Source organism: Podarcis erhardii, assembly GCF_964252035.2.
Source record: "Podarcis erhardii genome assembly, chromosome: 3".
Taxonomy (NCBI): domain Eukaryota; kingdom Metazoa; phylum Chordata; class Lepidosauria; order Squamata; family Lacertidae; genus Podarcis; species Podarcis erhardii.
Genome location: NC_138507.1, coordinates 86,121,921 through 86,146,026, shown reverse-complemented (window position 1 = coordinate 86,146,026; position 24,106 = coordinate 86,121,921). Strand labels below are relative to the sequence as shown.

Below are 24,106 nucleotides of genomic sequence, written 5' to 3'. Positions count from 1 at the left end.
TACTATTCTTGAAAATTTCAATAAATATCTTATTAAAAAAAAACCAAAAAAACCAAAGTGCAAGTAGATAAATAGGTACCACTCCGGCAGGAAGGTAAACGGCGTTTCCGTGCGCTGCTCTGGTTTGCCAGATGTGGCTTAGTCATGCTGGCCACATGACCCAGAAGCTCCCTCAGCCAATAAAGCGAGATGAGTGCCGCAACCCCAGAGTCAATCACGACTGGACCTAATGGTCAGGGGTCCCTTTATCTTTACCAACTCACAAAAAAACTTTAAGATCCTGTTTCAAGCAGATGCCAAGAGGACACACTATTATATTCTGCACCATCATGGGATTGCCAGTGGACTGACTTACCAGCATCCATCAGATCATCAAGCAAGACCACTTAGAAAATGGGACCTGAGTTGTACTGGTGGGAAATGTCTCTGGTGCTGGTGGGAAATGCTATGTGACTGAACTGGCAGGCAGGACTTGCATCTGGGGAGTCCAGGCGGAATACCAGCTATTAGGAGTCAGCAAAACAAAGCACTGAGTTGGTGGCGTTGGGAGGCAGCTGAGAACCTGCAATTGTGCTTATTAAGCACATGTTGCTTTTCAAAGGATCATTAGAGACGAGAGAATAGTAAATACATCTTATCGTGGCATAGAAACAAATTACATTGCTAAAAATTTAAGCTCGGAGCAGCTTGATATTTTTCTTCCTCTAGCGCCAGCAGGGCTGGGTTTTCGCTGTTCTCGCTCGTTTGCTTTCCCCCTTTCAGAGCGGTAACTTGCCATTATTACAGAACCATAATTAAGAACACAAGCTTGCTGCTGATTGCTTTTCATTATCATTCATTTAAACGAGAGGAAAAAGCGGCCCATATTTGTTCTCGGGATTATGAACAGTAATAGATTCTTTTTGAGGGCTTTAGCTTACTCCTGGGATTTTCCTGCAGTGAGCCTTGGACTCGTGCTTCATCACCAGTTACATTACAATAAGCTTTCTGGGAGATGCAATCAGGGCCACAAGTGGAACAAACAGGGAGGGGGGAGGGGGAAGCATCCACAAGAGATGTTTGGCCTCCCAGAGGAGACTCTGATGCTTCTGGGTTCTGGATTACACCTAGAAAGTCAGGTTGCTGAGGAGGCCAGGAGTGCTTTTTATCATATCCATTTGGGGAGATGGCTGGATTCATTCTTGTTTTTCAGACCTTGCTTTTCAGAAATGTTGCTGAGGGTGCAAATCAGGCCCCCAAACTAGGGATTCGCCATTCATTTATATTAATGAGCGTTGCTTTCTGAAGCAGCTGACTGTTTAGTTCATATCTAATTTGACTCTTAATGGTTGGGGTCAAGTGAATAATTGTTTCTCTCTCTCTCTCTCTCTCTCTCTCTCTCTCTCTCTCTCTCACGCACACACACACACACACACACAGAGTGCTTTAGTATGCTCACATATGTTTGAGTGCATTTTGATTTTAACGCTAATACTGGTCTCAACCCAAGTCCAAGAATATGACTGGCTGAAGCAAAATAAAAAGGAAATAACCACTTTTGGCTGGATTGGAGAGTTGAAGACTCCTTTGGTAATGCTTGGTGTTCCTTTGGGAAGAATGGCAGGATAATAAATAAGCAATAGGCTCTATGTGCTTCAGGAGTTCTCTTCCTGAACAATTGCATATATTTTGAAATTGCTGTCATGCCGCGTTCTCACTGAAGGGAGAATGAGAGAGAGATGTGAGCATGTGTTGACCTCTCCCTTTGTATCACCTCTCTTGTCTTAATGACTAGGATGTCAAGTGGGGGGTTCAAGTCTTCTCTAATTTCCCATTATGCTTCTCCCCACCTGACTGCCATCATCTGTAGAGAGTATGAAAGTTTCTTCTATTGTCTGAAAAGCAGGATAAGGAGGTGCTTTGTGGAGGTTGCGTAATGGTGTTACGTATGTCATTAGATTGTGTAATGGTGTTAGGAAGAAGTGGAAAGGCTATCCACAGCTTTCTCCTGAAACACTTTAGGAAAGGAACATTGCATTTAGAAAGAATTACAGTATGGGCAGAACAACACAATAGAAAACCGCACCTCAGAATTAACAGGAACATGTTTATTTATATTTGTTGTCCTTTTATACGAATGTCTATCCCACCTCTCACATAAATGTCAAGACACGCTTCATCTAAGATTAAGCTTGCAAGCTTTTTGTCCAGCCCTGAACCTCTGCCTTGAATTTGCAACCTCACCTGCAGAAAGGAAGTATCAGCACATCCCACTGCCTGCTTTGCTATTGCATAGACTTTTGCTTTTTGCTGAGAGACGGTCCTTTGCAGCTGTTCTCCCATAGACTTCTATCTGTTACAGATAGACTGAGCACAGTGATGTTGTCTTTGAACGGGAGTTTGCAGAATATTTATATGAAAGGTAAACGGCAGTTAGAACACATATTTTTGCTTTTCTGGGGACATTTTTGGCTTTCTGGGACTCATTGCACATTTCATGTAAATACTTGTCAGCGAGACCCAGTGCCGTTAATTTTTTCATGTGAAATAAAATAGAAGTTAGCTTTAGCAGGGAGGAAGCTGAGGCAAGATGAAGCGGTATGTTTTCCCTGCCCACAATTCTTTATTTCAAATCCTCCGTGTTTGCCATCACAGCACCTGTTTGAATCCTGCAGAGGGAAAGATAATTGGGCAGGCAAGTTGGGCAAGAAGCCTATGGGATGGGAAAAGGATTGAGCAAACACATTCAGCACTGCTTCTTCACTTATTGTGTGTGCTCACATGCACACACACACACACACACACACACACACAGAAGGTGCTTTTGAAAGAATGGGAGGGAGGGTGCATCTGTAAACAGGTAGCTGAGATATTGCAAATGGATCACTGACAACAGGGTTTGTTGGTTTGGTTTTTACTGATTGGATTTTCCCTATAAAGGGTAAATCCAGATTAAGTTGGGAGGGGAGGAATGCAAGCTGACATTTTGATTCCTACACTGTTGTGTGGATGCTGCAAAACAGCTTGTGTCTATGAGGAGGACCCGATCCCACAATAAACACCTGCATGGAATCTCCCAGAGACAGACATGGGAACTCTCCGATACAGGTTTGCATATATAGGTATTGGGCACCTCAACCTTTCTATTGGGCTAACAGCAAAGTACTAAATGTTTCTACTGGAAGTCGTGTCTGAGGTCTTGCAAGGCCTCAGACCTGACCTCTGTGAGACCTCGGAAGTACCGCTACGCCGCTGCTGCTGTGTGACGTCATGACTTTATGTCACGGGCGCCATTGGGCACCCATATCCTGGCGCCCAAGTCAGCACCCCTGGCCTGCTAGATCTAATTTAGAATTTCTGGAGTAAGTTATAGAGCGGATCATCAGTCTCTTCTTTCAGCCTGCCTATGCCAAAGCCTCTTTTAATTGTCTTCCTATGAAATGCCAATCTTGTGTGACTTCTGCCATGAGAGACCGACGCTGCAGTCTGCAGATCATTTCTTCCCATAAATTTCACTCACTGGTGCTAACTTGGATTTAAATGATCTGTGCATTGCATTCGGACATCATATGCAAGAGTATTGCAGCAAGACCAAGTCACAGAGGATGCCTTATGTTGAGTCATACTTCCAGAGTTGGTCCTACTGATAAGCAGGAACATACCAGGGGAGGTAACAGGGTCCTTGTGGGGAGTGAGATTTCCCCATTACCAGCCATTCCTGGAAGTGGGAATTGTTCTTTCCTTCCTCCCATGCATGTTATTTGGAAAGTGAATTGCAATGTGAGCAGGTTATAAATATTTTACAATAAAATTTTAAAGGGATGGGGGGCAATAGCCTTGATCCCCAAAAATGGCTGGGGGGGAGAAGCCCCTCTTGCCACATCCCTTTGGGGTGACATGGTCCTTGTGGTGATGGGGGATTTCACCCAGGTGGTGCACTTTTCCCACCTCATGCATTGAGAGATGATGGGGAGGGAATAGGCAAGATCCCTGAAAAAGCCTACGTGGGGAAAGAAGCCCACTCCCTTCTTTCTCCCAGTGCAAGGTGAATAGAGGGATTGCTCCCTTAGCCTGCCTTAACTGCCTGCAGAGGTGTGCCTGTGTGCACCTGTCTAGGAAAGGAAAAAGAAAGATGACACAGGATTTAAAACCTTCTCAATTTTTATTGTACTTCACAGTGGCATGTCACACAGACTGTTTTTTTTACATTGTGGTGTAAGGAGGTTTCTGTCCCATCCTGGGTTCGTTGCAGTCAGCACTGCTTCCCACTAGGATTCAGTTTCCACTATAGCTAAGTTTTTCATCTTGTTATCCCCTTTGGCTGAAATTTGCATAATTATTTACATTTCAGTGAAATGGGAAAGTTTTTACAAATGCAGTATACATGTAGGTCCCGCTTACCGAACACAATGCTTCCCTGGAAATTGTTTGTTAGGCAAGCATTCACATAACAAGTCCACAATCTCCATGGATTCCTATGGAAATATTTCTAATCTGTAGTTTGTCCAGTCTCTCTTCCCCGCTCCCTTCCTGGTTTCTTCCAGAAATGGCTGCAGCCAACCAGCAAAAAAAAGATACATTATTTGTCTTTCTTGCTCCCTGATTTGTCCATTTTCTCCAGCTCTCTGATATATCCTATCTACCCTGCTCCCTGCCTGCCTGCCTGCCTGCCTGCCTGCCTGGTTTCTGCTGACCAGCAAACACAAAAAAGGAAGGAAGTGGGCAAACTCTGGCTGTTTGGATATCTGAATCTGTGATGTGTATAGCAAGGTTTGGGTGCCAATTCTTTGTGTTTGGATACCTGAATTTTCACATAACAAGCGGGTGAATAGCAGGACCTGTGTATATAACATAATTCTTTACATACTACTTGCAGACAAAAAAAAAGAGTTAATACCACTCGTATTAATTTGCATGAGTTCCATTCATGACCTCCGGTGAACATGTGAATTGCAGGAATTTCCACTCCCATTTCTGTTTTTGACAGAATTCTCTGGCATCCAAGCTGTGTTCCATGCAGGGTGTCCCATGAGCAGCCACTGCGTTTTCAAACTCCAGCTCAGTGAGAACTTCCAAATGCAAGGGGCTTCAGTGTGGAAGGCACCCTGATTGTTATGCAATAGGGGACTGTGAAGAGTGAAAATAGTGAGCTATCTCTATTCCTGCTTTGCTATCCTAAATGTCATTCAGCAGGCTTTAAGCATGTTCCCCTTTGCCTGTATGATCAGCTGCTGCTCACCATTGTTACTGGCCAGGCTAACTAAGTGAGATTTATATTGAGTGGAAACTGAAATCAGACCTTTTCATCCAGAAACCTCTAGCATTTAAATGCATCCCCCCTGGGTTACTGTATCTAGTATCACAGCTGGTGCACTTCTGTGTACCAGGCACTCTTCTAAATGCCAGCTCTGGACTTTAAAAAGAGCCAGAAGCAGCCACTGCTGGCTCATATATTGATTGTTTCCTCACATTTGTTATGAGCCTTTATTTCATTTTCTGATTAATAACAGTTGTTGTTGTTGTTGTTTGTTAAATTTATTACCCACCCTTCGGCCAGCAAGTCACAGGGTGGGTTATTGCAATTTTAAAATCAGCATTAGAAACAATTAAAACAGATTACAGTCACAGGAACAGGGTGGGTCCTAAAAACGCTCAGGTGTCAAAGGCCTGGGTGATGCTGAGAGCTGTACAGCGATGGTGCCAGACACACGTCTGTGGAGAAGGAATTCCACAATTTAGTTGTAAGAACCAGACAAATAACAAATGCAAATGTGGGGGGGGGGGAATACCAAGGCACTTGGGTATAACTACGGTTCCTCTCCCATGGTGAGCTGTGATATTTTGCAAGGAGCTGGCAACTGCCACCTGGCAACCAACTGCTTGCATGTGCATTGAGAGCAGTTACACCCAAGAAAAGCCAGGCTCAAATCAGGTGGGGGGGGGAGTGGCCAAAGAGGAGGAGAAAATAAAAATTGCCAGTGAAGTGGTAAGATCTTGAAAAGGAAATTGCATGATTGCAATTATTCATTCTTTCATTGAATTAATATCTCATCCTTCCTCCCAAAGGAGCCCAAGGCAGCAATCAATAGCTGACTCAGCATCTCCTGTGTTTCAATTGCTTCATAAGTGATGGGGCTGAAGGACAGCTATTTCCACTTCCTTACAGTTCTTACATTAACGTTTAGGAAACATACCTTAGATTCTGTCCACCATCAGACCACTGAGGAATCAGCGCCTCGGTAATAACATTCCAGATGTTTGCGAGTGAGTAAGCTCATTCCTCTGCTTCTTCCTTCTGAACTGCTTTTATCAATGAAGGTAGGAGAATCATCAGAAAGCTGAGGAGGGAAATGTACGGTAATACACTGCTTCTAGGAAACCTGTGAGATTTCCAAGGGGTGGAGCCTTAGAGTACTCTAAAGCTCCATCCCTGGGGGGAGGGGGGAACAGTAATGGAAAGGCTCTCAAAATGCATGTTTACAGTTGTGACAGTAGCAGCCAGAAGAGCAAATCTTGCCACCTTCATTCTTCTGAATTACTATATTTGAATATCCTGCATATCCCACACTTTCCCACTATTTGGTGAGGGTTTCACCACTATCAGTATTCCATAGTTTTCAATGCAATAATAATAATAATAAAACCTAGTATCATTCAGGAATGAGCTACTTCATCCTGTTTACTGGTAGGACAGCTCTTATCATTAGGTGGAAGGCACTCCACCATAGCTTGGTTTAGCAGTAGAACCTCTTCCACAAGATATCTGGTTGCAATGCACAAACGATTCAACCGCCAGACATAAGAGCTGACCTCCTGAAATATACTCAGAGTCGCAAAGTGATTTCATGCTCTTTATTCAGCTCATAGTGGTGAGGAGGAATGAATGAATGTCCCCTCAAAGTATCTGCTTTATATACATTATTTACACAATGGGCTGCACATGATTGGCTAATTCCAGGATTCTACTGTAGGCCAATCAGGTTGTGGATTCACTTCTATCTGGAGCATGATTGGGTGGTTCCTGCTAACCAATCATACTGCTGCATTGTTCTAGGACCAATCAGACTGCTGCATTCTGAATCCTATTGTTCTAGGACCAATCAGACTGCTGCCTTTTGGAGCCTATTGTTCTAGGACCAATCAGACTGCTGCAGTTTGGATCCTATTCAACTCAGTACATAACACCCCTCCCCTCTAAGTTCCAGTCCTGCCCGGAAGGTCGCATTCATAGTCCTCAAGGTACGCCGGTGGCCTACGTGTGCGTTGCGGCCTGGGGTGTTCCCTGGTCCGGGGTTCAGGTTCTGGCTCATGTTCCAAGGATGGGGCTGTTTGGTCTGGCGCAACCGGCTCGCTCAGTCGTGGTTCTGGTTCCGGTGTCCTTTCGGCCTCGCGGGTCCTCTCTGTATTTACTGATTCTGCCTCTCCTGCTTGCCCCTGCTGCTCTATGGGCCTCACTGCCCCACTGTTCCCTTGGGACTCCTCTGACCTGTCCTCCTCCTCCTGGTTTTCTCCCGGGAATCGTCGCCGTATCTGGTCGCAGTGGCGGCGCCAGCATTGCCCCCCATCTGTTAGCACCTCGTACGACACGGGGCCCGTGACCCTGGTGACTGTGGCAGGTACCCATGCAGGGCCTGCCCCAAAATTCTTTGCGTACACTGGGTCCTGGGCCTCGAAGGTCCGGGGGTTCCTGCCTTCCCCCACCACTACCTCATCCTGAGCTCTATCGGGGTGAAGGCGGTCCAATCTGATTGCAAGGCGCCGACCCATTAGTAGTTCAGCGGGGCTCCGGCCAGTCGTTGAGCTGGGGGTGCTGTGCTGTGCTAGAAGGAATGTGGCAAGGCGGTACTCCCAATCCCCTTGCGTCATGCGGCGAAGGGTGTCCTTGGTGGTCCGCACCATGCGTTCTGCTTGGCCATTGGTGGCAGGGTGGAATGGCGCCGAACGGATGTGGCGGATGGCGTTCTGCACTGTGAAGGTTTGAAATTCTCCTGATGTAAATGCAGTCCCGTTGTCTGAGACGAGAGTGTCAGGGAGCCCGTGGGTTGCAAACAGCCTGCGTAGTACCCGGATGGCTGCGGACGTAGAAGTGGACGGTACCAGTGCGACTTCCAGCCATTTGGTGTAGGAGTCCACCACTATGAAGAATGTTTTCCCCTGAAAGGGGCCAGCGAAGTCCACATGCAGGCGTGACCATGGTGCTTGGGCGGACTCCCAGGACTGGACTGGGGCCCTTGGGGGATCTGGGCGGGATTCCTGGCAGGCCTGGCAGTGTTTGACCCAGGCCTCTATCTCTCCGTCGATCCCCGGCCACCACACATAACTCCTGGCAAGGGCCTTCATTCTTACTACCCCTGGGTGTGTCTCGTGTAGGGCTGTGAGGACCCTTTTGCGGAGGGGCTGGGGAACAACGACCCTGCTTCCCCATAACAGGCACCCCTTGTGGGCTGACAGTTCATGTTTGCGGGTTGTGTAGCCGGCGAATTCTGGCCCGGGGCTGCGGCTGGGCCATCCCCTCCACACCCAGTCCAGGACCCGGGAGATGACCCTATCTTTCTTGGAATGGTGTGCAACTTCTTGTGCCTGAATGGGGCGGTCAGGAAGCAGCTCCAGGCTCATAACCTCTTGTGCAGGTGCTGGGTCGGGGCCTGTTTCCGGTAGTGGTAGCCTGCTGAGGGCGTCTGCATGGCCCATCGCCTTTCCAGGGTGGTGAATCAGTGCATACTGGTAGCTGGCAAGGAAAATTGACCACCTGAGGACGCGAGGAGACAGCACTTGGGGGGTCTGCTTTTCGGGGGCAAACAAGCCAAGCAACGGCTTGTGGTCAGTCACCACGGTGAAGGGCCGCCCGTACAAGAAATCATGGAATTTTTTTACTCCCTTCACGATTGCCAGACCCTCCTTGTCGATTTGCGAGTAGTTCCGCTCGGTTTCGTTGAGTGTCTGGGAAAAGTATGCTACCGGTACCTCTCTTCCATCCGGGAGTTGGTGTCCCAGGACAGCGCCGATGCCATAGGGCGAGGCGTCGCATGCTAGCACCACCGGCAGCCTCTCGTCGAAGTGTGCCAAGACCGAGTTTGAGACAAGCAAGTCCTTGACTGCCTGGAATGCGGCCTCCTGGCGCTGGCCCCACACCCAAGGGGCCCGCTTGTCCAGGAGTCTGTGTAGGGGCTCCGCTACCGCCGCCTTGTGGGGAAGGAAGGAATGGTAAAAGTTCAATAATCCCAAGAAGGCCTGAAGTTCAGTCTTGTTCTTGGGCGCTGGGGCATCACAAATGGCCCGTACCTTGTCCCCAGTCGGGTGAACCCCTTCTGCATCCACCATAAATCCCAGAAAGTCCACTTGAGGCACTCCTAGTAGACATTTTTCCCGCTTCACCTTGAGACCCGCCATCTGGAAACGGTGCAGAACAGTGCGGAGGCGGTCCTCAAACTCCTCTGGTGTGGGCCCGGCAATCAACACATCATCAAAGAAGGGGGTGACACCAGGAATCCCTTTAAGGAGAGAGTCCATTAGATTCTGGAATATGCCTGGTGCCACGCTGACCCCGAATTGCAGCCGCTTTACCCTGAACGCTCCTCTGTGCGTCACAATCGTCTGTGCCTCTGCTGTGGCCTCATCTACTGGCAGCTGTTGATATGCTTGGGCCAAGTCCAGCTTGCCAAAAATTTTCGACCCAGCCAGGGTGGCAAGGACATGGCTGACCACTGGCACTGGGTATGCATGGGCCATGAGGGCCTTGTTTATGGTACATTTGTAGTCTGCGCAGATGCGGACCGAACCATTAGGCTTGACGGGTGTGACGATTGGGGTTTCCCAGGGGGCATTAGGCACCGGCTCCAGCACTCCTTGCTCCACGAGTCGGTCCAATTCCTCGTCTATACGGGGTTTCAGGGCGAATGGGACCCGGCGGGCCTTGAGCCTGACTGGTCGTACTGCGGGGTCAAGCTGTAGAGCAATGGGGGGGGCCCGTATACTGTCCCAATTTCCCATCGAAAACCCCCGGAAACTCCTTGCATATGGCGTCCACGTCCACTTGTAAGCTCATGTGGTTCACCCCGGTGATGGCTAGTCCCAGTGGTCCAAACCATGCCAACCCCAGTAAGCTAATGTAGGGGCCCTTGACCACAAGCAAGTCCAGTTGCCGCGTCCGCCCTCGGTATTGCACCCTGAAGGTCCCCACCCCCATTGTGGGGACCTTACGTTTCTGGAAGTCCCGGAGGGTGAATGGGGCCGGCCTGAGTTTGGGACCCCCAGTAGGACACAGTTTCCTTAAGGTCCTTGCCGAGATTATGGATAGAGTTGAACCCGTGTCAAGCTCCATGCGGCATGGGGCCCCCTCTATCTGTACCTCTACATAAATTTTCTCTACGTTGGGGTGGGGCAACTGGTATACCTGGAAGTCTGTGAGCTCCGTCGAGTTGCCTTGGTGCGTTGGGCCCCGGGACCTGGGGCTCTTGGATTGGTCATCTGATGCCTGGCTTCGGGTGGGCCGAGCCCGACACACCCGGGCGATGTGTCCCAATTTTCTGCACTGCCTGCACTCTGCGTTGCGGAAACGGCAGGTCCTCCTCTTGTGACTTTCTCCACAGCTTGCGCAGTTCCCTCCTTCTCGTCGAGGCAGCTGTGGTATGTGGGCTGCTTGAGTGCGCTGCTGTACTCGGTGCACCTCCTCCCTGTCGGATCCCGAGTCGTTGGTGAGGTCTTCGTGGTGGACCCTCGGTTGGGACGGCTGGCTCAGCCGTGCCTCTTGCGTCGACCTCTCAGCAGCTTCCGTTGCCAGGGCCTCCTCCAGAGCGACCTGGAACGTTAGGTTCTTCTTAGCGTAGAGGCGTCGTTGCAGCTTCTCATCCTTCAGGCCACCGACGAGGCGGTCACGAAGCATGTTCTCCAGCTCTGAGAAGTTGCAGAACCGGGCAGCTTGGCGGAGAGAGGTCACAAACCCAGTTATGGTTTCCCCAGGGGCTTGCCGCTTTGCGTAGAAGGCATTTCGACGAGCCACCACTGAGGGCTGTGGCGAAAAGTGCCCCTTCAGCTGTTCCATTATTGTTTTGTATGGAACAGTAGCGACGTCTTCAGGCGCAAGGAGAGCCCGGGCGATTTCAAATGTCTCCTCTCCGCAGACGCTGAAGAATATTGCCCTCTTCTTGGCGTCTTCTTCATCGGTGACCCCTTTGGCTTCTAGGAGGAAGGTGAAACGGGAGGCGTACGCTTCCCAGTCTCCAGATGCTGGGTTGAATGGCGAGAAGCTGCGGTCAGTTGCCATTCTGAGTTCCTTGTGTCCCGGAGCTGAAGCCTGGATACACGGTGCGAGGCAGCGGTGCGGCAGGTGGCGGTGCTGCGGTGCTGTGTGTGGCAGTCAGCTCAGCGGGATCCCACCTTCGTCGCCAGTGAAATATACTCAGAGTCGCAAAGTGATTTCATGCTCTTTATTCAGCTCATAGTGGTGAGGAGGAATGAATGAATGTCCCCTCAAAGTATCTGCTTTATATACATTATTTACACAATGGGCTGCACATGATTGGCTAATTCCAGGATTCTACTGTAGGCCAATCAGGTTGTGGATTCACTTCTATCTGGAGCATGATTGGGTGGTTCCTGCTAACCAATCATACTGCTGCATTGTTCTAGGACCAATCAGACTGCTGCATTCTGAATCCTATTGTTCTAGGACCAATCAGACTGCTGCCTTTTGGAGCCTATTGTTCTAGGACCAATCAGACTGCTGCAGTTTGGATCCTATTCAACTCAGTACATAACACCTCCAAACCAGCATGTCTTTTCAGTATGGCCCCTAGCCATAGTAAAACTATGTACATAGTACAGAGAATATATTGTTATCCAAATGTTTTAGGTAACCCCCTGCTATTCAGATGAATGAGGCTGCACAATATTCAAAAAGCATTAATTAATCAGCCTAATCAACAGAACAGCTGGGTCACTTCCCCAATTTACACACTTGCCTCCTCCTTGTGCAGGTCAGTTTCTTCCTCTGGAAAACAGAAGGAGCAATGAGATTAATCTGCTTTCCAGAGACACTCGCCAGCCTTAATTGCTATTTGCAAAGTGCTCTCTGCACCTCCAGCGGAGGCCATGTGGAGGTATTTGACACTTTGTTGGCTCTTGCTCCTTCCCTCTGTTCTGTGGCAGAGCTGAAACTTTCTGCACAGGTATATCGGTTTGCTTAATGGCCGGGAGTTCAAAGCTGGATCACTTTTGCTTTTCTTATACTGCTTCATTTCCTTCTTTACTTTGCCTTCTCCTCCTTCCTGCAGGTGCCAGAGTTCATTTTCTGGATAATTTGACCCAATTCTGTCTGTACAGCTATGTTCCTTGCCTAGAGGGTTCTAACCAGAGTGTGCTAACATAGGATTCTTCATTGTACTGAGTCAGGATTCTCTACCCTGACTGGCAGAGGCTTTCTGGGTTTTCAAACTGAGGTCTCCCAGTTCTACCTGGAGATGCCAGAGGTTGAACGTGGGACCTTCTGCATGCAAAGCAGATGCTCTATCACAGAGCTACAACACTGTGTAGCTGGATTTTGAACTTACCCACTGGCACTTTCTTCCTGAAAGTGTTGAGGATGTCAAGGCTTCTGGCTTCATGTAAATGATTTCCTCCAGGTTTCTGTTATATTTCCTCAGGGCCAGTGCAGTACAATTTGTCCAATAACTGTCAGATAGTGTCTACAGTGAAACCATTTGAGAATCAATGTAAGGTATTGTTAAAAGTGTATTGCCACAAATCAGATCAGACTGATTTCTGGAGGCATAAATGTCCCTGCTAAAACTTAGCAAAGCAAAACTAGCCTGTGACCAATCCTTATGGTCAAGCCATGCTGTGGCTAAGTCAATCTGATCTCCTTCCACTGGCTGGTGTTTCCGCTAGTTCCTTGTGTAATTGTGCAAAGATACAGGTATAAATTTGTGCAATTACACTGCTTCAGTATGGCTGAAGTGCACACTTCCTGGAAGTTTAAAAGATTTTTTAAAACACCAGTTTATGACAATGCCAAACAGTAACACCCCCCTCCTCAGGTGGGGACCGGTAATAACATTTTGAGCAAGATGTAGCTCTATGTCGTGGGTAAGCAAACTAAGGCCCGGGGGCTGGATCCAGCCCAATCATCTTCTAAATCTGGCCTGCGGACGGTCTGGGAATCAGTGTGTTTTTACATGAGTAGAATGTGTCCTTTTATTTAAAATGCATTTCTGGGTTATTTGTGGGGCATAGGAATTCATTCATTCCCCCCCCCCAAAAAAAAGGTCTGAGGGACAAGTGGACTGGTCCCTTGCTGAAAAAGTTTGCTGACCCCTGCTCTATGCTGTGTGATGGGGTTTACTTACAATTTGGTAGCTATGCGGGGGCGGGGGGGAGGGCAGGGGAACACGACCAATTCTGGCTTTGTAAAACCAGCATCGCTGACATCTGGGCAGTAACATAGACAAGAGTCAAAGAGGATAGACAGTGTCCAAATGGACTTCTTCCAGAACTGTGGAGGGATGCATACACCCTTCTTAATAATACAACTCATTTTGATATTTTCCATGTGATTATTTGCCCAGTCCTGATAGTTTTCTATTTGTATGCTCTGTTGCTTCCTATAGCTAACACACCTAAATAAGGGGGGGGGGGGCAGAGATGATTTAGGTAAATTTCCCATACACTAGTTAAAGAAATCCACTGGTGGTGTTATTTAAGTGAGAGAGCCATCAGTGAAGAGCCACCACATTTAACAGTGACATATGTGTAATTCCAAGCCAGCACTTCACCAAAGATCATCCAAAACATTTCTCAGCATGGTTGAGATTTTTAAGATAAGATGGGGAAAAGCGAGGGCCGAAAGGTACAAGAAAGGATAAACACCTGCTGCTGTGAATAATAAAAGCCTAATTAAAATGTTAAAATTTCCCAAATTGAAATACATCCAATATGTGCTTACAATTAAATCATCTTTTTAAGATATACAAAATGTTTGCAAGACATATTTGTAATATGGGGAGTTATTCAGTGTCTTGGTGTGTCAATCATTCCATCGGCGCAAACATATTGGCTGGCCAGGTGAAACAAGCCCCACCCTCCTATGTGCTGTTCTGGGGGTCCCCCTTTACAAAGTAAAATTCAGATGACATGTAGGTGGGTGGAGAACACCCCATTATACAAGTGGGACTCCACTGACAGGACTAATTAGCTGAATCCCACTCAAAATATTTTAAATATATTCATTATAATAAAGCACCAAAATAGTGTCTTTGCCTCTTAACCCTAGTTTAAAATGACCTTGCCTCCTGCCTCACCTGCAAGAGCCAACCTCCATGGCACTGAAGGTACGTACATGGAGACTGGGAACCTGTCAAATATTGCTTGATGTCATCACAATTTATTTTGCGGTGAACCACCCCAGCAGCAAGAAATTAAATGCAAGTGCAAATAGCAGCTGCCAAAAGGTTACTACTTTCATAGCACAGCAGAACGAAAAATATTGGGAATGGGATTTTGCTGTAGCACAACCTTCCACAGAGACATCCTCTTTTCATAGATTTAAGGTCTTCACTGGTAAAATCAAACACTTGCAGTATTGGGATGTGGAGCTTATGACAGAGGGAGGAGCCAAGAAAAGACAGTGCCCAGCCATATCATTATCATCATCATCATCACGAAAGGAATCTGCCTAACATGTTCTTGTTGCTTATCTGCCAGTTCTAAGTAGAAGCTCTGTGGATAATGCCTTGTCAAACGAATCTTTCACTTGCTTAGCTGATAGAGACAGCAATTGGTTCCAGTGTGGAACGATTTAAATCTCCAAGCCAGAAAGGCCTGGTTCAAAGCATTAATTTTAATCAAGTTTTCCATTTAAGGAAAAGTCAGCCTATCTGTAATGCAAAATGACTAAACTAGTCTGACGGGCTTTGTTAGGCTTCTCCCCAACGTCACAGAGCCAGGGGCAGCTGTTATGGTATGTTACCTTCTCTTCCTCCCTCATTCACAGTACTGTACTGAGATGAACAAAGCTGGACTAGGTCCATCCATTTTAATACTACCACCTTGGTCAACAAGCAAGTGATGCCATTACCAAAACTCAGGTAGAGAATACCTACCCCTCACCCTGCCTCCCACACTTAGGTAGCAAATACCTGGAAACTGCCAAACTGGGTCTGATGCATATTTTCAGACTCACTATCCACATTCCTTAACCATTATTATTTCTCAATAGCTTCAGATTTAAAGTGTGTTGGAGCAATGATCCCCAATTATGTGGACAGTTCTACTAGGCAGAGGGCCTTCTCGGTAGTGGCACCTGCCCTGTGGAACGCCCTCCCACCAGATGTCAAGGAAATAAACAACTATCTGACATTTAGAAGACATCTGAAGGCAGCCCTGTTTAGGGACGTTTTTAATGACTGGTGTTTTATTGTGTTTTTAATAACCTGTTGGAAACTGCCCAGAGTGGTTGAGGAGGCCCGGCCAGATGGGTGGGGTATAAGTAATAATTAATAGCAATTAATTAATTAATTAATTAATTAATTACAAGCAGACATGAGTAGAACCCCTTGAAGATTTTCCCCGTTGGTAACTGAGGGGGTGCGAGGATATAGGGTTGGGGTTTGCATGTGCAAATACCTAAACACACCTCAAATGTTAAGGTGTTTGTGTTTTTCAAGGCAAAGGTCCTGTATTGAACCAAGCCAGAACCATTAACGAGAAACATTTATTTGAGGCAAGTCAGGAAGCATATAAAACATAGGGGGGGGGAGGGTTGAGAGGGAGAAAAACAGATTTCCGAGTAAAACGCAGCCCAGTCATATACATAAGAGCTGAAGACTGAGTGGTTTGTATGGCTCCCCCCCCCCTCCTTTTCTTTAGTATTTAAATTGTAATACTGACGTCTGTTTTTAAATGTTTTTATTTTATACTGGCAAGCTGCTTTGTACAGATAGCTATATTTTGAAAGAAGTGTCTCATAAATAAATGTATTTTTATACCACTGCTTCTCCACAGAACTCAAATGGGCTTGCATGTACATGTTCCCCTCCCTTATCTTCACAATGAATGAGAGGCAGGTTAGGCTGGCAGATGGTGACTAGACTAAGGTCACTAGTGAATTCTGGAGCTTGAGTGGAAGTTCGAACCTGGGCCTCTCCAGGGATCCTAGGCCGCAACCTAATGCCTGCAATACATTCAACCATTACCCAACAACAACTGCGAGTCAATTTTCAAAACGGCCTTATTTAGCTACACAGCAGTATAATCAAACATGCCACAGGGATCACTCAAGTCAATGCATTCACTACCTGACAAATTGAGATTGCTGAATTTTTCCATCTCTCGTGACTTTTGGCCAATCGTAGCACATTTCCCATGAGAACAAGATAGGCACAAGACCTGATGAACAGGTCTTTAAGTCCTAGTGCGTTCAATGAGGCTTACTTCTCAGAAGAAATGCACTGTTTCTGGCCTTAATGCTAGGATGAGGAAGCACCCTTACGCACCCACCTTGAGGTTGTTGGGTCACAATTCCCCTCGTCCCTGAACACTCGCCATGCTGGCTAGGGCTGATGGGAGTGGAACTTTAATTTCTAGAGAGCGGCAGGCACTCCCCTTCTCTGCCTTAATGCATCATTAGCTGCCCTGGGCGCAGCTTGATTCAAGGAAAGGGATTGTACAAAGAAGGAGAATTGAGTCTAAATTCACATTTTTATTTGTTGCATCCAGCATGTAGGAAATGGAATGTACCAGCTCTCCCTCTTTAAATGGTTTCAGTTTGGTTCACATGTAATTCAGAAGAATAATGCTTAGTTTTCCTACCAGTTGCTAGAAACTGCAAGAGGGGAGAGTGCTGTTGTACCCAAGTCCTATTTCTGTGTTTCCCACTGTGAGAACAGGATGCCTGACTAGATGGGCCACTGGCCTGATCTAACAGACTCTTCTTATGTTCCCAAATCTACATTATGTCTAGTTCAGTGTTTCCCAACCGGTGTTCCGCGGCACACTAGTGTGCCGCAAGACGTTGCCTGGTGTGCCGTGGGAGGGAGGCGGGCGAGTCCGGCGGCGAGAGGCGGGGCGGCGGCGGCGGCGAGCACACGCGGGGCGGCGAGCGAGCTCCCTCCCAAATCCCATCGCCGCTCGCTTCGGCCGGCCGCCCCGTGCCGCCGCCCCAAGCCTCGCGCGCCCAGCGGGAGCTCCTGCCGGGCGCGCAAGGCTTGCAGACACTCGCCCGAAGCACGGGGAGCCCTCCGGAGGGCTCCCTGTGCTTCGGGCAACAGGCTGCCGCCCCAAGCCTTGCGCGCCCGGCGGGAGCTCCTGCCGGGCGCGCAAGGCTTGCAGACACTCGCCCGAAGCACGGGGAGCCCTCCGGAGGGCTCCCTGTGCTTCGGGCAACAGGCTGCCGCCCCAAGCCTTGCGCGCCCGGCGGGAGCTCCTGCCGGGCGCGCAAGGCTTGCAGACACTCGCCCGAAGCACGGGGAGCCCTCCGGAGGGCTCCCTGTGCTTCGGGCAACAGGCTGCCGCCCCAAGCCTTGCGCGCCTGCCGGGAGCTCCTGCCGGGCGCGCAAGGCTTGCAGACACTCGCCCGAAGCACGGGGAGCCCTCCGGAGGGCTCCCTGTGCTTCGGGCAACAGGCTGCCGCCCCAAGCCTTGCGCGCCCAGCGGGAGCTCCTGCCGGGCGCGCAAGGCTTGCAGACACTCGCCCGAAGCACGGGGAGCCCTCCGGAGGGCTCCCTGTGCTTCGGGCAACAGGCTGCCGCCCCAAGCCTTGCGCGCCTGGCGGGAGCTCCTGCCGGGCGCGCAAGGCTTGCAGACACTCGCCGAAGCACGGGGCGCCCTCCCGAGGGCTCCGCGTGCTTCGGGCAACAGGCTGCCGCCCCAAGCCTTGCGCGCCTGGCGGGAGCTCCTGCCGGGCGCGCAAGGCTTGCAGACACTCGCCGAAGCACGGGGCACCCTCCGGAGGGTTCCGCGTGCTTCGGGCAACAGGCTGCCGCCCCAAGCCTCGCGCGCCCAGCGGGAGCTCCTGCCGGGCGCGCAAGGCTTGCAGACACTCGCCCGAAGCACGGGGAGCCCTCCGGAGGGCTCCCCGTGCTTCGGGCAACAGGCTGCCGCCCCAAGCCTTGCGCGCCTGGCGGGAGCTCCCGCCGGGCGCGCAAGCCTTGCAGACACTCGCCCGAAGCACGGGGAGCCCTCCGGAGGGCTCCCTGTGCTTCGGGCAACAGGCTGCCGCCCCAAGCCTTGCGCGCTGGGCGGGAGCTCCTGCCGGGCGCGCAAGGCTTGCGGACAGCTTCCTGAAGCCTGGAGAGCAAGAGGGGTCAGTGCGCACCGATGCCTCTTGCTCTCCAGGCTTCAGCGAAAGCCTGCATTCGCCCCATAGGACGCACACACATTTCCCCTTTATTTTTGGAGGGGGAAAAGTGCGTCCTATGGGGCGAAAAATACGGTACTTTCTTTGTGTTTATTTGATGCCTATTAAAGAGAGTTACTTTATATATAGTCAATACAGGCACAGAGTTAATTTTTTAAACATTTTCTAATGGTTGTGTGCCTCGAGATTTTTTTCATGAAACAAGTGTGTCTTTGCCCAAAAAAGGTTGGGAAACACTGGTCTAGTTGGTACTGCAGTGGACTCAGATTGACTGGGAATTAACTAGGTTCCAGGGGGGATTCTGAGGGGAAACACAAACCGTACGGCAGGAGAACTTTTGAATTGGCATGGCAAACTATGTGTTGATTTTTGAATAGCTGCCGTTCTGATGCATTTAATTCATTGGGAGAACTAGCGCGCAAGACCTAGTTTAGATGCAGGCATCGAATGGCCCCTAAGAGAAAGGAAGAGGTTGCTGTGGAGAAGCAGTGTGACTCCAGTGTCTGGTTGCCGCTCTCTTACAGGCTCCTTAAACCTCTTGGTTCACGTGAAGAATAAGCAGCCCACTCAAGCCTTGTCACTCAAAGGGGACAAAGGAAATGCCTGGCAACAAGCACATGTACCTATCAACCCTGCAGGACCTTTCCAGGTAAGCAGATCCTTGGGGGCCGAGGCAACAAATGCCAACTCACATAGATGGACTAGCAGCAAAATAGCCAGAAAACTTGTTTGCTCCTAGTTGCTGTGGTTGTAGAAAAGAAGTCAGAGTCAAAGGGCCCTGTGAGCTTATTAACAACCTACTTCTCTCCATGAATGGTCAGTTAGTATTGTTGCTTGAGCAGCAGGTAGCCATGTAAGCACATGCCTCAATCTGTCCCATAATTAATTCACACTTTCATCCGGTATTTTCCAGTCTGCTGCAATTGGTTTATTTTGCACAAATCTGTGCATCTATCTTGTCATCTGCTAATAAAGAAAAATGTTGTTGTTCTTCACATAACGCACAATAGATAAGCGTGTCTCAGCCATCAACAGATATTTACAAATCAGTTACCTTTCCTGCCCAATCCTTTTCAATGTTAATTAGCTTCCATAGGCAAAGTAGGCCTGTTAGTCTTTTGCAGCAAAAACAACAAACAGCCTTGTTACATCTTAAATACAAAGTTAATGAAGTGGTTAAATGGCACATCACAAAGCCATCTATGGCTGTGACCCTAACCATGCCTACTTGGAAGTAAGCCTGACTAAAGAGATTACTTATTTCCATATCGTTTGATGAGCTTTGCATGCCATGGGCTTTAAAATTTCACAGTAGGAAGCTGACTATCACTGAACACAATGGGATTTACTTATGAGTAGACATAGTTAGGATTACACCGTTAGTGCATATAGGCTGCCTTTAGCAACAAATACTTCAGAAACGAGAAAAGCAGAGAGGTGCTTGAATATGTAACGAATATGTAAATAGCAAACGACATGTGCATGTTTTTTAAAAAGTTAATTGTGGAGAACTAAGGTAGATATCCTTCACAGCAAGAGTCTGTGATGCAATGAGGGTTGAATGAGCAAGACTGAAGGAAAATTGCTTGTTCAACCAGATTTCTCTGACATCCTTAGCACCAGGCTACTACTTGTAACTGATGCTTGAGTCAAGAGCAATGAATCTGCTATTGGCCTCCTAATTATAGGGCAGTTTGTGAGACCCAGACATGCCTTTATTCCCCATCTGTGGTAATTCATGATGATACTTATGCGTTTGTCTGCTAATACATGGCTGGAGCAGCTGTTGTGTGCCAACTGCCTTGTTATTGCCAAATACGAGGTGACATGAAAGTTTATAAAATTATGCATAGCATTAAGAAAGTGGGTAGAGAAAAGTTTTTATTCCTCTGCCATGACACTAGGGTTGCAGTACTTCAAGAAGTAAAATTCCTGATATATATATTTTTAGGAAGATCCCAAAATTGCTGAGATTTTTTGGGGGGGGAACCAACTCAAATTGTTCAGCTTTTTTGGGGAAAACTCAACCAAAAATAGTGATTTAAAGCTTTTGGAGCTGTTTCCACTGCTTTCCCCATCACATTGCCATACATCCAGGTTTCCCCTGATATTTTGCCAATCGGCAAAATTCTCCCGATGCCATTTTTACACCCAGAAACCAGGACATATCAGGAACTTTACTGATGTATGGCAAGCCTACATGACACTAGAAACTGTAGAAATCCAGTGAAGCTGAATGTTGGGAGATTCTGGACAGATAAAAGAAAATACTTCTTTATGCAGCATGCATTTTGACTACAAAACTCGCTCCCACAGAATGCAATTATGGCCACCAATTTACATGGCTTTGAAAAGAGGATTGGGCAGATTCATGGAGAAGGCAGGTTCATGGAGGAGAATAGCTACTAGCCCTGATGGCTGTGCTCTGCCTCCGAACATCAGTTGCTGGAGACCATAGGAGAGGAGAGTGCTCTTTTGCTCAGATACTGCTTAAGGGTTCCTAACAGGCATCTGGTTGGTCACTGTGAGAACAGGATGTGGTACTAGGTGGCCCCTGGCTCTTATTACATTTTTACGTGTGACTGGGTAGAATTAAATGTTATGGGAGACGTGTGACTGCTACCGTTAACCCTACAATGCAGTGCAGCGGCTAAAGTATAGCACAGCGATACCATGTTGTTCAGTTTTATTTCTGGATGTTGTCAGAGAGAAAGGAGGATGAAACCCTGGACCACTAATTTTGGGTGGCAACTACATATTTCATATAATGTGTATTCCAGCACTGGGACTATCCATGTTAGCAGAATGTTTCTTGTGGCCTTTGAGCCAGGCACATTATTACTCTTGTTATCTATAATTGGGTATATAGGAGTAAGCTCACACATTTGCTCTAAGCATTGTTTACTTTGCACAAGTTTTTAGAGGCTGTCATCATTTATTTTTTTACTGACCCTGTGTCTTTAACAAGCACTTTAACATGCAGCAATTTAGGCAGGGGAAGTTTTTCCTCCTGTGAAGATCCATGGGAAGAAAAACTTTGCTTGGCGAAAACATGCTGCTGGTTGGACTCGATGACCCTTGTGGTCCCTTCCAACTCTAGGGTGCTGGACAAGAATGGGCCATTGGCCTGATTCAGCAGGACTCTTCTTATGTTCTTAAAGTGTGGTGGTACCATGAGGACACTACTGCTTCCATCGCTGCACTTCATGAGCCACCACTGGGTTTTCTATGGCTGTGTGCTGAGACTATGGAGAGGTTCGCAGCCCTGTAATTTGTGGTGAATGTGAATACAAGGACAGCTGTCATCTTGCAACTGTAGGACATTCGTATATGAATGTTACTCCATTTCTAGGTATCTTAGAAAGTTTAGAGTTTAGAGTGGGATTAGGAAAGGCCACTCCCACACCTTTCCTCTGTAACTGGCCCAAATTGAGACAGGATGCTGTAGCAATGCAAAGCTATACTCAATGACATTTGCTTGTGATGATTCAGCAACTGGTTTTGCTTGTGCTTAGGATATAACTAAGATTTTGTGTGTATTTCTTTATCTTGATGTAGTATTTTATTTTGTTACTAAATTCTATATTTTATTAAATTTCTACACCGTCCTTTATCCAAACCTCACAGTGTAGTTTACAATATAAAAACACAATAATGCACAATAATAATAAAACCCACTGTTTAAAAGGCCAGATTGTTCCATGAGCTAAAGGCCTAGGGGAGGAGGGATGTTTTTGCCTGGTGCCTAAAGATATGTAACAAAGGTGTCAGGCGAGCCTCTCTGTGGAGAGCATTCCACAAAAGGGGAGCCACCACAGAAAAGGCGCGTTCTCATGTTGTCACCCTCCAATACCTCTCATGGAGGGAGCACATGAAGAAGGGCCTCAGGTGATGATCACAGCTTCTGGGTTGGTTAATACTGAGAGAGTTGGTCCTTGAGGTATTGCAGTCCTGAGCCACTTAAGGCTTTATAGGTCAAAACTCACACTTTAAATTGTGCCTGGAAAATAATTGGCAGCCAGTGCAGTTGGGCCACGATTGGTGTAATATGCTCAAACTGTTTTGCCCTGGTGAGCAACCTGGCTGCCGAGTTCTGCACCGGCTGAAGTTTCCAAACTGTCTTCAGAGGCAGTACCACATGTAACATGTTGCAGTAATCTAAGGTACAGGTTACCAGAGCATAGACAACAGTAGTTAGCTTATCGCTGTCCACAGCTGATGGAAGGCAGTTGTGAAATGGATTCAGAAAGTACCCCAAGCTACATACCTGCTCTTTCAGAGAGAATGTAAACCTATCAAGAGCAGGCAATCACCCACCAATCTGCTCTAGGAAGCCACTCACTATCTGTGCTTCAATCTTATTTGGATTGCAACCTATATCTTGCAACCTGGACATTGGAAGCATACTTTTAAGTCCCTCAATGTAGAGGCAGCTCCAACTTCCAACTCTGCTGTTTTGTAATTTTGTTGACATATATATTTTTACTGCATGCTTAAGAGACATTCTCTGTCCCCAAGAAATTATTAGCACCCCATGGTGGACCACAATTCTCAGGAATATTTGTGGAAAGCCGTAAGTGTTGAATAGATAAAAAAAGGTGTTAATTTGTAGTGTAAATAGGTCCTGTGGTCTGAAAGGGTATTATTTATTATTTTGAGCTGCTGCTGCTGCTTGTGAGGGGCAACCCACAGGTGTTTGTTCCTGGAGAGTTCATTGTGATTGTTATGCCCTGCATCTTAATTTTCTTTGTTCAGGGAATGATTGCTTATGAATGCATGTCTGTGTATTTGCTTTGTTTTACTTAGCTCTGAAGTGCATATCATGCTTTGGGGTGCCATAAAACAATAATCTTGTTACTTGCAAGTGTGCTGTTTATGGCTTGTAGCTCGCTTATTGCTGTGTGCTTAATGACAATGGGGATGGGCAACTAATTTGTTATCATTCAGTTGCTTATGAGCCTGCTCCAGCATACATTGGTTTAATTCATAGGCTGCTTTGACTCTCATTTCTGTTATAATGTTTCTGGACCATTTACACTTGACAGTGATGGGAGCATAAATAGCAACACTCATGAACCCAGATTTCTAGGCACACAGTAACATTGTCATTTGGTCATATGCCACAAGGCTTATGCAGGGCAACATTATTATTTTTATTCTATCTGGCTCATCTGGGGGTTTTGGCTGGGCCCTCAAGAACTGGTGATGAACCTGGGGCATTTCCAAATGGCCGCATCAGGTGTCCTTCATAGGCATTTGAGCTACTGCATCAGTCTCCCAGCTGACTTTTCAGTGGCTATACTAAAGCTTGAGTTTGTACATAATAGGTAGCTGGATGGAGGAATAGTTTTACTGTGAAGTATGGTGAAAGAGGAAAGGGCTCTTTTATCTTTCTTTAATGGTTGTGTAGGAGAGGCAATATCAGCAGGTGTAGCTTGACACAAGGGGAGGTGAAATCTCAGAGAGAGACACATCCCTTCGGACTTTATCCTTTAAATTGCAGCAAGTGGGAGGTAAGGAACGTAGCAGAGACGAATATTTTCTTCTGAATACATGGACATTGCTCGTGGCAGGCTTGAGTTGCAGCCATCTCTTGCATAATAGGATATGAACACAGAGGTTGGCTTTGCCCCTTAGGGAATGGGAAGCGACTGAGCCTTTGCCCTAAGCTTCCCGTAAAGCCTTGTAACCATAGGAACAGCACGCATGGCATGGGCTAATGAAGCTGTAACTGCCAGGCCTCAAGAATGAAGGAGCCCCCTGTGGTTCCAGAGTAAG

At 47.5% G+C, this 24,106-nt stretch overlaps 1 protein-coding gene and 1 long non-coding RNA gene across 7 annotated transcripts in view; one reads left to right on the top strand and one right to left on the bottom strand.

Moving 5' to 3' along the window:
• The window catches only part of MDGA1 (MAM domain containing glycosylphosphatidylinositol anchor 1), a 281,764-nt gene that overhangs the window by 254,034 nt on the left and 3,624 nt on the right, over positions 1 to 24,106 (top strand). For 3 of the 5 annotated variants that reach the window (XM_081854150.1, XM_081854149.1, XM_081854151.1), the window contains exon 15: positions 18,853 to 18,977. The exons of the other annotated variants lie outside the window; for them this stretch is intronic. In XM_081854150.1, coding sequence (XP_081710276.1) covers positions 18,853 to 18,977 — 125 coding nt within the window. The remainder of the gene's footprint in view (positions 1 to 18,852; positions 18,978 to 24,106) is intronic. 5 annotated transcript variants of the gene reach the window in all.
• On the bottom strand, positions 4,140 to 20,241 carry LOC309337615. Of its 2 annotated transcripts, none has more exons than XR_014154441.1 (3): positions 19,130 to 20,241; positions 12,528 to 12,662; positions 4,140 to 5,691 (listed from the first exon to the last, which is right to left on the bottom strand). It is a non-coding gene; the product is annotated as an uncharacterized lncRNA (long non-coding RNA). The 2 variants fall into 2 exon arrangements; XR_014154442.1 differs by having other exon boundaries at positions 4,140 to 4,300.